The following is a 15,663-nucleotide window of genomic DNA, read 5'->3' on the forward strand; positions in this document are numbered from 1 at the left end:
TCACCGAAGTCAAGCATCACTGTCTGCGGGTGGGTGACCACTTGGATCAGTCTGCGTAGGGACCGAGGGTGGGCGGTATTGGTCCTCGTTAAACTGTTCTACCTCACTTCGCGTGCAGGTCGTCGGGCTACCGAAACGGGGGTGCCATCCCCTCTTCAGAGGATCAAAATTGTGATGGCATGTCTTCAGATCATCCTCGGGGATGCTTCCCAAGCCGTCGCCAATAGCCCATTGTGCAGTTCTAGTGCGACGTAAATGAACTACAACAAATAATTTTGTCTAATTTGCTTCAAAGCCGATCTATATAAATTTTTAGGTCGATAAATCTATTCTAACCGGCTATTAAATTATATCCATATTTAGGGGGGGGGCATTAAAAACAAAATATTCACACTTGTGAGTTGGTGATTTATTAAATGCAATCTTTAATACTCGATCCTTGATTTGTTTTATATCCACCATTCATTTGTCGAAAATTCAAGCTCATATCGGCGAAATGTTTAATTTAAAATGGTCGGTCAAAGCTAAAGAATATTGAAGTGCTTAGTCCTGCGATGTCCTACTGTTTCGCCGAGATTTGATAAAATAAATTTAAAAAATAGAATTAGATTGACACACATTTATACTGTAGTTAATGTTTGAATTTATCCAAGTAATTGAATTTTTTTTTTTTGTATTATGTTTTTATTTTTGTGTTACTTTTTTAATTTTGTATTATATTTTTAAGTTTGATTCTTGCATCTTTTTTTTTTCACATTGTTCCGTCTTAAAAATTTAAATAAATGACTTCTGAAATTGTATATTACGATAAAAGTGAAGAAACTGATTCACTCAGATGTGTATCGGATTTTCGCAATGCTTAGGGGGTTCCACACCTCAAATTTAAAGAAACCCTGTAACAGAGAATAGTCTAAACTACTTTTCAAACCCCCAAAACTCTTAATATTTTTGGCTAATGAGATGGAACATTTTTTTATTCTGTTGCTCCTGGCAAAAGAAAGGACTCTATTGATAAGGTAACGAGTAACTCATCAAACATAGATGGGACCAATTTAAATGTTTGCTTCTCACTTTTGAATATTGAGTGCAATTAATTTTTCAATCTGTTTTTTTCTTCCTGTTAACTTAAAATTTTGAATAAAAAAAAAATTGAGTTTTTGTAACACAAGTGCTTATAAATTTTAAGTTCCTTGTTCTGTGCTAGGTATATCAGTGCTCCCCAACCTTTTTATAGCCGCGGACCAATCAGCATTTGATAATTTTCCCACGGCCCGCTGAGAAGGAGGGGTGGAAGAAAGAAGTTTTAGATTCTTTTAATTTAATTGTGTTTGAAAATTCCTTTTAAATAAAAGGCCCGTATCGGTGTTGTAGTTTATGTCACACTAAAGCTGCATAATGGGCTATTGGTGAACGTCTAGGAAACGTCACTGAGGATGATCCGAAGACATGCTATCATAATTTTGATCCTCTGCGAAGGGGGTGACTCCCCCGCTTTAGTAGTCCAGTAGGTGAAGTCAAGGACTTAACGGTAGAACAGTTTAACGAGGACCAATACTGCACACCCTCTGTTTCTTCGTAGCCTGATGTGAGTGGTCACCCACTCGCACACTGACCGCAGCCTGTGATGCTCAAATTTTGTGTTCTACCAGGAACCGTGTCTTACGATCAGTCAGTCCACTGTGGAACGCACGCTATTGGTGTGGCTTTAGGTGACTCACGGTTAACCACAAATCCGAGACAAATACACCACAGTATATAAAATGGAAATTATTTAAAGTTAAATGGGTGGCCGGGTACCATTTAATCCATGGAGAGTTTCGCGACTCAGATGTTGGGATACCACTTATGTAATATGTAATCAAAAAAATGTGTGTATAAAAATTGAGTTAAATTTTATTTTCCATAAACTGCTTCTTAGAAGTTATAAGTAACAGTTAAGTATAAAATTTTGCCAGGTATATTTAAAAAATTATCATAGTGTTCAGTTAAAAGTGCATAAATAAATTCTCGACTATGCGATCATGAAATTTCGTCAAGAATCAAGGTATAGGAATAGCAGAGACAGCCATACTTTCAATGTTGCATTCATTGGTGCTTCTTCGGATCCTGAAATATCCTTGCTCGCCCCAACCTGTTCCCCAGCTGTTTTTCACGATCCAGAACTTTTCTCCAGTTTTCTCATCCACCCCGTAACCAGTAATCAAGACTCCGTGGTTTACTTCGTGGAATGGATTGAATTTCGCACCCACTCCTGTGTGGTGGTAAATTCCACTTTGATAAAGCATGAAATCTGGATAAACTTGGAAAGCAACTGTCAGAGGACCATTCTTTACGATTTCCAATCTCATCAACTCTTCGTTGCACCTATAGAGTGTATATTTACAATTAGAAAACATTTGTTTAAGATAAGAGGCATAAATACCTGACCAAGTGACTTGACGTTATTAGTTTATAGAATTCCATCTAGACCAGCCATCCATCTCGTTATAGAATTCCATCTAGATGGCTTTCGGCTACTAAATTTTCACTTAGTAGCCAAAGGCCGGTAGACTCTAGTAAGTAGTCACTTTTGCCTCAAACCTAATAGGTCGGTGATCGATATCGATAGGTCATATTTTTTTAATAGCCACTTTTTGCTTGGATTAAATTATATATTTTTTGAGGGAAAAATTCACATTAGTAAAGATCTGCGGCTGCAAAAAGTTTATTTAACTATAAAATCACTATAAAGATTTGTTAAAATCTAATTAAACGTACTGATTCGACTTCGCTGTGCAAAAAATAAAGCAATTTAAAGCCCCATCAAAGTGAAAATTATCTGTATTCAGTATCGTTTGGTAAGATGCTATTGCTCGATGTCAACTCATAATAAATTAAATTTCATACAATTGAGCAATTTTCTCTGAACTTATCCTTTTCAGAACCGTCCATAAAAACTATAACAACAGTAGTACCTCTATTACCAAAATTAATTAAATATTATTTGCGGTAATAATTGTATGACGATTTCTTACGGTCTAATAACGAATAAGTATCTTTTCTTTATTAATTTTATTTTTTTGTTCATAACTACTTTTTTTATTTATTTCAATAACTGTTCATTTTAAATTTGGTTTTGTGGAAACGAATTTCAAAAGCGTGTCTATAAACAATACAAACATATAGTTCCAGATAGCTGGAAAATACTAAACCGGAGATTTAGCACTCTCAATATGAATCCACATTGATCCTTGAACTTGCCTGACATATAGTACAAAAAAAAAAAAAAAATCATATGGCAAGGAACGCAAAATAAATATTAATTTTGATTAAATAGAGCTTTAAGCTAGCAGACATCACTGATGATATCTCTTAAATATTTGGAAAAACAGAATGGTCCATAGTTTAACTTATAACAATGAGAATGAAAAATATTCATTTTTCAAACGTCCCTCCCGAATAGATCGGCAAAAAATTTTGAACGACTTTTAGGCTCTGGATTAAAATGGTCCCTTGCACCCGCTGACCCAGATTCCAGGACAGCGCAAACTGTTCTGGAATTATAATTGAGACACACACAAACACCTTTTATTTTTATAGGTATAGGTCGTTTTGAAATTATTACAAGCAATTTTTTTTAAATAAAAATGGTAGCTAATAATAGAAAATTCCCACTTTGCTCTATCGTAAATGACCTTTAACTAATTTACACTGGAAAGGTTTTTAATCGCGACAAAATATTATTGCGTTTACACACCCTAGCAGAGAAAATGAATTACTAATAATACACTCTATAGCTATGATTTTCTTTAAAAAATGCAATATCGAGACGCTTACTGACACATAACCTTACGCATGAATCTAGAAAATTATAAAAGAAGTTGTGTGTTAAATTTTAAACTTACCCTCCAAAAAATCCTCCAACATATTTATAATCTGCAACATAGTATCGTTTGCATTTCTTTTCATTGCAACCACTATCTTGTCCTTCATATGGAAAGCATTCTTCAGGTAAAACTCCAAAATCTTGGGCGTATTTTCCTGCTATAGCATATGGAAAGCCACCTTCACATCCTGTTCGAACAGATAAAATTTAAACCGGACATCCATCTTTTAGAGCCGTGATGGCTCACGGGTTAGAGCGTTCGCCTTGCAATGAGGCGGACCGGGTTCGAATCTCAGCAATGGCTGGTCTATACGAATTCTAAATCCGGCTTGCACCGAGCATAGTGCTGGCGTGAAATACCCTCACTGGTAACGGATCATGGGTTACGGAATGTAAAAGCTTGTGAACTATTCCAAAATAGAGATATTAAACTCATACTTACACTACATTATAGAGAATTCGATAACATATTATCTACTTATAAAAACAAAACAGAATTCGTGGTAGTAGTTTTTGACAAGCAGGGTATTTTGAAATGACTGCCCTTGAAGTATAATTTTAGAATTCTTGCTAAAAATTGAGTAAAAAATGCATGTTTATCAAGGCTTGTAAATAAATTTTAAAAATGAAAACAAGAGCTTAATTTCAGACGAATCATACACCCCTGTTTCCTCACTAGTGATTCGACAGAAATCGATGGTGTTCCTGTGAGTGCGTGCTTTCTTCAAATATTTATATGAGAACCATAATATAAGCATACATTTTTCGCATAATTTGTTTTTGTTTCTCTTTTGCTGAACACAGTGCATGTGGAATGCGGGTAACTTTTGAAATATTTTTATTTAAAAATCATACAGTATAAGATTAAAATTTAAAGAAATGGTTAGTAAAATTTTATCAAAACTAGTGCAAACTTATCGCGATAGCAACTGTTAGCTTTTTCCACCGAGTTTTTGTAATACTGAATACACATCTTTTGAATTATTTATGTAAAAAAAAAAATAACGAATGCGTGAGTTTTTTCTATTTTTTTCTTCGTTTTGGAAACGATCGATTTTTGTATCCCCTTACTGCGTTCAAAATATACTTCTGAAGCAAGCTGTAAATTTTAAAAATCTAAAGAAGACTTACCTTGAGAATATACCGAACAACTGACAATATCCTGAGGAGAAAATTGCACTTGAAGAGAATTGTTTGTCATGATGCGTAATCGAGATTCAAGCATAGCCAACGAAGAAAAAGCATAACAGCTTCCACAACTTCCTAAAATATATTTTATGTTTCAGCAAATATTTAAAACAGAAAATACAGTAAAAATTCTATATAACAAGTACAGCACTATGTGAGAAGTCCATTATATATATATAAAATTCCAAAATAACAATCAAAGAGCCGTGGTGACTCAGAGGATAGAGCGCTCGCCTCCCAACCGGGTTCGAATCCCGTCAATGGCTGGTTGATTCGAATTCCGCAGCCGGCTTGCACCGACCACAGTGCTGACGTAAAATATCTTCAATAGTAGGCGGATCCTGGTTTAAAGTCCCCTTGCCGTCAGGCTAACCGTGGGAGGTTTTCGTGGTTTCCCAATCCATGTAACGCAAATGCGGGTTAGTTCCATCAAAAAGTCCTCCACGGACGCAAATTAGTCCCAATACTTGATCCAGGAATTCCCTTGTCTTCTAGATTGGGTTAAAAAATTACAAGGATACGGAGTTGAACATGTAGTCGTAAATGAAAATTTGATGGGCTGTTCAACAACGGTTATAAAATCACTATTATCAAAATGCTAATATTAAAGATACAAAATGTCCGTATTTATAACGATCTGAAAATTGCTATTTTTTCGCTATGGCCGGGATAGCCTGGCTGGTAGGGCACTGGGCCCATGTCCAGGAGGTCGTGGGTTCGATCCCCGCCGGCCGTGTAGTAAATGGTGACTTTCGCACGTTAAATCTGTCGAGTCACAAAGTCCTCCATATGTTCATATCAAACCATACCTCTGAGGGTACTGATCCAGAAGTTTCCTTGTCTTCTGGATTGGTTCAAAATTACAAGGCTAAGGGGTTGAATATTATTAGTCGTAAACTCAAAATTGGGTCGGCTGTTCAACGACGGTCATAAATTATCCTTCCGCTAGTGTGACAATTTGTATTTTTAGGGAAATAAATTTTTCTACTGTTGGAGTGAGCAATATCCTACGAAAAAGGCCAAATTCGAAGATATTTTTATTCCTTTATGATATCAATACGGAAAAAGTAAAAACAAACTTATAAAGTTATGTGTGGGCGACCACCGACCAAGTTATCTTTCGCATAACGAAAGAGAAAGTCTTGTGCTATTTTTAAGTATCCTGTAAAACACTTCTTAAGAATAACCCTTTTCTCAATATACATCTACAATGCCTTCTTATTTCCCCTCTTAAAAAATTACTACTGAAATCAATGTTAATGTTATCAAGGACGGCAAGAATTTTGCATTTCATTTCACTTTTTTCTCTTGGATCTTTCAAAAACACCCAATCCAGACTACGATCTGTAAGTAAAAGCATTCAATTCTAGATATGTATTTTAAATCAAAATAATTGTTCAAAATAAAAGGGAAATAAGTAAATTTGTCGTAGGCGTAGCAGGGGTTCTGTCCACTGGAAATCGTTCAATGATCAATCAGTTAAATAGCAACCAATAGGAATACGTTTCTATTGGGATGGAAATACGTATCGTCCAATAGGGATAATGCAAATAACTAGTTATCATTCACAACTAAGAAATTACGTCAATTGATTGATTGATTTCACTCAAGGATGCAGTTGAGCCTCTGGCTTACACATATCTTGGAGAAGAAAGAAGAAAAAAAAGTGAGAAAGATTTGTTTGGTATTTTAAAAAACCTCTCTAGTGACGCCAAAATTGTCTTCCTGTCTTACCTCCTGCTGTTAGGGTGCCTTAATTTTTTAAACTTTATCTCAAGAACTAATTAAGCAGTTTCGCTCAAATTTTGTCACTAGGCATCAAATAATATTAATCGCTAGGGTATATGAGAATTTAATGTTTTCTGCTCAATCATGCATTATCCGTCTTAAAATTTATTTAAAGAACCCTATAAATTCCGCAGGGTATTTTAAACCATACATTTTATAGGCCAGTGTTATCTTACCTTGGTTTCGAATGGGGGATACGTAATTAATTCCATTCACATTTCGCCAATCAAATTCGTCTGGAAGCAGAGAAGACAATTTTTTAAGGTTATGATGAACTCGTGTTGTTGGAGGAACTCTACAAATAATAAATAAATAAATAAACATTAAAGGCTAATTTTTTTTTTTGCTTCATTTAAAGAACGCGAATAAAATTCTAACTTAATTTAGTGAGTTATTTATATTTTTAAAAATACGCAAAAGAGTCCGTCCCCTTATCAACGAAAATAAGCTATTCAAAAACCGCCTCCATGCTTACGTTAGAAAATCGCAGTACACCCTCTTTGTTTTTCCCTTTGATTTTTATCATAGCAATCTAGTTTAAGGATACAAAAAATAAAGAATTTAAATTTTCGTAATATAATAAAAAATTAAAATTGCGTAATATAATTGCGTAATATGATAAAATAAAAAATTTAAATTTGCGTATAATAAAATTTACATTTGCATTCATTTTACAAAATTTTAAGCCTGATATTCTTTAGAAATCGTGTTTTCTTTCTGTTTTCACTTGACCTCTCAAACTCATTGAAAAATTTTTGTCCATCTCTTTCTTTTTTCAAATTCAATTCGAAATTTGAAAATCTTTTAATTGTCTTTTTATTTACTACTTTTTATTTGCATTAAAAAAAATTGAAAATAGGAAGATTTTATTGTCTTACGTAAGCATTTCTCAAACCTCTTCTAATCCTTTGTTAGCAAAATAAGTAAATAAGGGGGCAAAATAAGGAGATTTCAATGTCTTACGTAAGCATTTCTCAAACCTCTCCTAATCCTTTGTTAGCAAAATAAGTAAATAAGGGTATTTCAATGTCTTACATTTCTCAAACCTCTTCTAATCCTTTGTAAGCAAAATAAGGAGATTTCAATGTCTTACGTAAGCATTTCTCAAACCTCTCCTAATCCTTTGATAGCAAAATAAGTAAATAAGGGTATTTCAATGTCTTACATTTCTCAAACCTCTTCTAATCCTTTGTAAGCAAAATAAGGAGATTTCAATGTCTTACGTAAGCATTTCTCAAACCTCTCCTAATCCTTTGATAGCAAAATAAGTAAATAAGGGTATTTCAATGTCTTACATTTCTCAAACCTCTTCTAATCCTTTGTAAGCAAAATAAGGAGATTTCAATGTCTTACGTAAGCATTTCTCAAACCTCTCCTAATCCTTTGATAGCAAAATAAGTAAATAAGGAGATTTCAATGTCTTACGTAAGCATTTCTCAAACCTCTTCTAATCCTTTGTAAGCAAAATAAGGAGATTTCAATGTCTTACGTAAGCATTTCTCAAACCTCTCCTAATCTTTTGATAGCAAAATAAGTAAATAAGGAGATTTCAATGTCTTACGTAAGCATTGCACAAAGCTCTCCTAATCCTTTGTTAGCAAAATAAGCAAATCATAAATTCCCTCCCCCTGTCCGGTGCTTGTAAAATATATTTGGACGGCCCCCAAGGGGTGGGAGAGTTGCTAAGAACATTTATATCACTAATTTTGGTTACAAATAAAATATTTAAAATTAACAAAATAAATACTTTTATATATATATTTTTTTCATATTTTTTATTAAAATAAGTACAAATCTAGCCTTTATAAATAAAATGTCAGGTAATGTCTTTTTTACAGATGTCACTATAATACATAATTTAAATTCAAAAATAAAATTTGAAATATTATCTATAACGTGTATTTTGTTTCTGAACCAGTTGTGTATGGTATCATGTAGCTTGTCGTGGTCCCACTTTATTACATATGTAGTGAAGCGGGGCATGTGACAGGGGTGGATAAAGGTAAAGTGATCTGTGACGAAGGAAAGGAGGGGTTCAAAAATTTTGTAAAAAAAAAAAAAAAAAAAAAAAAGGAAGAAAGAACACGAAATCATTTATGAACGGCTCCAAAAACAATGAATTTTGTTTTAGAAAAAAAAAGAGAAATATTGTATGGATGCTTCTTTTACATTTTAAATTTTATTACAGGCATATCTTTAATTCGTGCGTATAATTACAATCCATTTATGTCAAATGAATGTAAATTCAATTTATTATTATTACATATCATTATATTAAGTATATTATTACATATTATTAATATCAGTTTCTAATTTTTTCGTGATCATATAAACATCATAAATGTGGCTTGTTGTTGGTGTTTTCCAAAATAAGAAATAAAAAAATAATTACCTATTTATCCTAGATCTCAAGCCGCCAGCTTTCTTAATTATTTCAGTGAGAGACATTTCATGCAGTTCTGGATATTTTACAGCTGTCCACGATTTTTAAGCTTTATTTATATCTTGGACCATACTCTCATCAAATAGACGAGGAAATTGCTGAAAGTTACTGAAATAAATAGTTGTAATAATAGTGTTACTGCTTTATGTTAAAAGTAATGAAGATATGTTTTAGTAAGAAAATTATAATTGTTATTTGGATTTAATATAATACAAAGAATTAACGGATTTTATTTACTTATTTAAGTTATTATTTCTGTTGGCGATAACCCATGATCCATCTACCACTAAGGATATTTTACGTCAGCACTGTTTTCGGTACAAGCTGGATGCGGAATTCGTATTGATCAACTGTCGCTGGGATTCGAACCCGGGTCACGTCATTCGAAGGCGAATGCTCTATCCTCTGAGCCATCACAGCTCCTAAATAATGTATTTTATTTTATTTTATAACCGTCGTTTAACAGTCGAACCAATTTCGGGATTACGACTACTAATTTTCAACTCCGTAGCCTTGTAAATTTGAACCAACCCAGAACACTAGGAAACTCCTGAATCAGTACCCTCAGAGGTATGATTTGTTATGGGAACATGGAGGTAACATAAGTATATGCAAATTCTTATCAAGAGGGAGAACTGTATATACAGTGCGCGTTAAATAAATTAAAAAAATAAATGAACCTCTCTCTTAACCAAACTATTGAAACCATATTTCCCAGATTGCAGCTATCCCCTGCATTTTTGGAGTTAGAAATTAGAATCCGCAGGGGGAAAAAGCATGTTTTTTCAAATAAAACATGTTTTTGTGTTCAGAGTTGGTTTCCTGGTAGTGGGAAGAAAGCAGTTTCAATTGATTTGAGAGCCTAAGGCATCAGTCGCAAAAGTCTGACTTAGCCCAGATTGCCTGCTCAGTGCTTACTTTAGCTGAACATAAACAGGCCTCCCCAAACCATATTCTCAAATCCTTAGATTTTACTGTTCCTGAGATTTTAAGGGATCCGTACTTGTTTTTAGACTTTCTGGAGATTTTTGGTTTTATACAGACGGTGTAGCAGTTGGTGTATCTGGGAATAGAAACAACAACAACAGCGCTTTTGTGTCTGAATTCATAATTTTAAAAATCGTCTACACAAATTAATTAGCATATTTATAGCCACCCTTCTCGAACCATTAAGATTGATTTCTAGAACGTGAAGATCCGATGATTAAATCAAAAGTTATTCAGGGTGGTATTGAGTTATCAGCACAAAGAAAAATCCCGATTCAAACCGGGATTCGAGCCTACTGTATCTCCAAGCTTCAAAAATTTTGGAGAAAACCATACTACACGGCCATTTTATAATGTCTGGGTATTTTTGGAATTATAAAATTAAATATGAAAAAAGTGGAAATATGATGCTTTTATGGTCAAATTATGTACATTATATCGTCTATCAGCTACCCGTTAGATAGATATAAATAACAATGATGATTTAAGATTCAATTGATTTTTATTTTAATTGAAATTTTATTTTATTGCTCTCTTTTATCTTTGTGTATGAAACCAGTTTAACCAGCATTGTCATTGTCAACGGATTCGAATTTATGAACCCGAAAATATAGGGGATAGCCCCTATCTGGGAAATATTGTCCCCAAAGTTTGGTCAGGGTTGCGATCCAAAGTTTCAAACCCTTAATGTTAATTTTACTTATTGCGTAATTCGCCATATCACGAGAACTTTTTAAGCGTAACGAAAAAATTTTGCGCACAGTTATAAAATTCATTTATCGAAAGATAATTCCATGTTAAAAATAAGTTTTAATAAATATTTTTCTTTAAGGTATGCAATTTTTACGTTATTTTAACGTATGTAATTTTAAATGGCAAATTACGAAATTTAGGCGAAATCCACTGAATAAATATACGATTTCCCTAAAATTCAATTTCCCAGGAACAATTCAGCCGATTTCGCGCAAATTTTGTATTTTACCATGTAATACTTTAAAATTTTACATACTGTAAAAAAATTGCATACCTTACGATTCAAAATTTTTTCAACTATTTTTTAATAAAACAAAAATTAAAAAAATTTTATTTCAACCGTAGTAATTTTACTGCTATCGGATGATTCGTAATCTCATTCTAAAGAAACGTATTCCTATATTGGTTTCTATCTGTAACTGATTAGTCCTTGATTGAAAGCCAGTGGACAGGTGAGTCAAAAGTGACGTCAGTTTAGACATATCTATAGAAGTTTCGGGTGAAGTTTTAATTCTTTACTATTCGATTAATGGATCAACTTAAAATTAAACTCTTATAAGACTATTCTGATCGAAGATATTATTTTCTTACTTCCTCTCTTGATGTTCTGTTGTATGATCAAGTTTCTGAAGTTTGAATCCTTTGTAGCATGCCCAATTCTTTCCAAGCACATCATGACTCCAACCTGGCAGAGTGCGATCACATAAACTAGTAGCTGTGCCATTAGGAAAACTTTTATACGAAGAAAAAGCAAAATATTTGCGATAGTTGATTACCACTTCAAACCCTTGATTGTAGACAATTGTCCAAAATCCTTTGTTTCCAAAACTATCAACAGCTACGTTTGGAAAGAGAAGATTTATGTGTAACGTGTGCTCTACCTCGAAAGTGCCTGGAAAAGTAACAGTTATCATCAACTTAAGTAAATCGAAAACATGAATCTCTTAAAACGACAGAAATATCATCAATAACATTAAAACAAAGTAAAAAAAAAATTCTGAAACTATAATTTCACATACATTATAATTATATTTAGAGTAATCAGTATGGTACTTCTTCCAATTTCATTTGACTAGGTTTAGATTTGTAAACATACAGTGTGCCATAACACAATATTTAATGAGTGAATAGTTAATTTTATTGTAATAGTTTATTTTGTTGTCAGTTATTATATCAAAGCACCATACTCCCTTACAAAAAAATAAGGTGCTCTTGAGGTTGACAGACATAAAAAAATGCACCTGAGGTGGAAAATGAGGTTATGTTTTGCACTAAAAATTACCTCATTAATAAACCTCGATTTCAACCTCATATCGCCTCAAAAAATAAACCTCATTTATAACATATAATAATTTTAGTTTATATCGGGTGAAATTATTTTCACACCTCAAATATACAGATTTGCTTGAAGTGTAGAAAAAAAAATCGGTACACCTTAAAAACAACCTCCTTAAGTTGGTTGCTCTAACGTAGATTTCCATCAACCTCAAAACAACCCCTCCAGTGTGAATAAAGGAGCTTCATACACCATGATTATACACCTTTGAAGGTTGATCTTTTAAAATCACTTTTTTGAAATCAAATTTGAATGAGCCTCAAATTAACCCTTACATCTCAAAACTACATCAAACAAGCCTCAAAAATACCTTAAATTTCTGTAAGGGATCATTCGTTATTTAGAGTAAAACTCTCTTCGTGATTTGTACTAGACTTGAAAAGCTTTATAATTCGTTACAAAATAACTAAAGTATTAATAACTTGTAATAAAAATGAAATTGATACCTCATTCAGGATCTAAACAGAAATATTCAGTGGCATGTGTGGGACAACGACCCAAGCATCTAGACAAAGGAGCCAACCATTTGGACGACTAAGAACACTAAAATCTACTTTTATGTTTTTATCATGAAATTATTTCTTTTAACAGATAAATACTTGATATAAAAATATTTCAGTTTATATAAAATATGATATTTAAACAAATTTAATAATGAAGTTTCAGATCATTAAAATTTAAATTCACTCTGCACTTCAGAAAAATTTAAGAATATTTTGTTAGTCAGAATATATTTTTTAACCACAGAATTTTTTACTTTCGGGGAATACACTCCTCTTTGCAGGGGCGACAAGCGAACAGTTTGCCTTGGACGCTTCTTTGCCACCGCCCCTATTTTTTTAAAAATAAAGATTTTGATTTTTGAGTAAAAAATTATATTTATCTGTTGCATTTTGGTTTATGGAATATAATAAATGATTTTGCAAATTAAGAAAATTTCAATAATGAATGATTGGTTGTTTTAGATCAAAATAACTGCATTTAAGTGCAAACTTGAAAAAATATTATTTGGAATTGAGCGGTGTTTGGAACATTTTATCTTTAGCACCGAAAGAGACACCGGTGTTTCATGCTATATTTCATAACCATAAATTTTTAAATGCTAAATACAATATTTTATACTTTATTTTTACCTAAATATAAACAAAATAATATAAATGAGTGAAATATATGTTCTCTAAAAATTCTGTATCAAAGAATTAACAGCATCACGCGGAATTTGTATTCGTGTCGTATTTATTCAATAATAACAAGAAATTATTAAATTCATTTTTGCTTTAGATTTTGTTTCGTATTAGGAAGGGAACCCCTCATCTTTTTAGGACATCTAAATATTAAATGAGATAGATTTAACTTTTTACAACAAGTATCTTCATACTACCATACATACGTAATATTTATTAGTGTTTAATAACATTTCCTCTCATGATACCATAATATGTCAGGAGTTAATTACATTTAATAAAAAAAAATTTAAAATAATTCTAGTTCATAATTAAAAAATATTTTTAGAAATGACATATTTCCAGATAATGATGTTTAATACTTTATGAATATTTATTAAACATCACTATTATGAATAATAATGATATTAAATGAATTGTGATATTTAATTATTTCTTACATTACATACATATATGTGAACATGTTACCCATCATGCATCTTAAATAATATTCTAATTCTTACCATTTGCAGAACAGTCAATACTAGAATTTGATTCCCTTTTTCCTTCCAAAAATATCCATTTTCCTCTAATATCTTCATAAGTACAATTAGCGGGAGTATCACAATTTACATAACTAAAAATGAAAATCAGCGAAAAAACTAGACAAAAAGTATTCGAAGTCATTTTAATAAGAATTTTAATTGATCCACTTCCATGAAAGTTCTGACAAAAATTTTTTTACATTTTTCCTTTAGTTCGTTAAGTCATAGTCCTCATTATTTTCAACTCCTATCTAATCAAAACTCCATTTGCTCGTGAAATCTGACTGATAAGAATCATTTCTTGTTTATATGTGATTGTTTATACTTTTTAATTGCGATAAAATACTCGAGAGCATAAAGTACTTGTTTTTCGAAATTTATTTTTGCAAAAAAGGTTTGAACTTTGTTTTTAGAATGAAATAATGAAACACAATGCATTCGAAATGTCGTCGTATGACTTCATTCTTATCAATCCTTTATTTGAGAATGATTACAAAGTTGTTAACAAATTTGTAGTCAGGCAGTTTTCTTATTTTTTTAAAATTTAAGTTCCACTGTATTTTTTGAGTCAAAATTTAAATCAAGATTCTAACCGGCTTTAAAAATTTTAAAAAGTTGATTAATTGGGTTCAATAGACGCAAATAAAGTCGGAAGTTTTTTTTTTCTAAGATAGAAATATGTTTTTAGAGACAAAAAATCAAATTAACACGTTTGCTATCGTAACAATTGGGGTTGAATACGATTAAGATCTTTCATTAGAAAATGTAAAAACTGGTAGCTCAATTATTTTCAGATTAGCTTTCATGATATAAAATGATGAAGAACAAACTTAATATCAAGTCAAATGATAGATGTCGAAATTCTTAAAAGCTATATGCTAAGAAATATTTTATTTTGTCCTTATCGATATCGTGCTAACAGCTCAGATGTCGCTTAAATTGAAAATGAGGCAAATCTGACATAAAGCGATTTAAGAAATTCTGTGTTTATTTAATGAATACTATTTTCCATTTCTTTAATAGGTATTGCTCTCCTTTGTTTTTCAATTGTTATTAAAACCGTATTATTAAAGGGTCATTTACCGGACACTTTATGAATTTTTTATAAATTTTGGATTCAAAAGAAAACTTTGATACTAATATCAAGTCAAAGGGGTGTCAAAAGTTCTTTAAATAAAAACATATGCTAAAAAATACTTATAAAACAGTTTAAAAAAAATGTTATTTTGTTTTTGCAACTCTATATAGTTAGCACAGGTGTCGCTAAATTCGATGATGGTGAAAATAAGATGTGAGGAGAGTTAAAAAACGAAGGTAAATTTCTCTTCAAGAAGTTCCCTTGTCTTCTGGATTGGTTTCAAAATTACAAGGCTACGTAGTTGAACTGCGGTAGTCGTCAACTCAAATTGGGTTGGCTGTTCAACTACGGTTATAAATACATATTATTAGAAGTTGCATTCGAAGGAGCGTTTGGAGGACACTTTAATGATTTTTTTTTATAATTTTTTGGTTCAAAGGTGAACTTTGAAATAAATTTCAAGTCAAAGTATAGGTGTCAAAATTTCTAAAAACCTATACATATGATGTTGACGTAT

The 15,663-nt window shown here is 32.0% G+C and overlaps 1 protein-coding gene across 1 annotated transcript; it reads right to left on the reverse strand.

Annotated features, from left to right (window-relative positions):
• Nucleotides 1–1,875: 1,875 nt before the first annotated feature.
• On the reverse strand, nucleotides 1,876–14,345 carry LOC107450247 (dipeptidyl peptidase 1). The gene is given in 7 exon segments (XM_043049894.3): nucleotides 1,876–2,364; nucleotides 3,885–4,053; nucleotides 4,997–5,128; nucleotides 7,018–7,136; nucleotides 9,234–9,392; nucleotides 11,616–11,916; nucleotides 14,048–14,345. Coding segments are annotated over 7 exon segments (1,368 nt in total). The 5' UTR covers nucleotides 14,211–14,345; the 3' UTR covers nucleotides 1,876–2,039.
• Between the last annotated feature and the right edge of the window lie 1,318 nt (nucleotides 14,346–15,663).

The sequence above is a fragment of the Parasteatoda tepidariorum genome, chromosome 8 (assembly GCF_982258835.1).
Source record: "Parasteatoda tepidariorum strain Cologne lab strain chromosome 8, Ptep-v5.0, whole genome shotgun sequence".
In the NCBI taxonomy this organism is placed as follows: domain Eukaryota; kingdom Metazoa; phylum Arthropoda; class Arachnida; order Araneae; family Theridiidae; genus Parasteatoda; species Parasteatoda tepidariorum.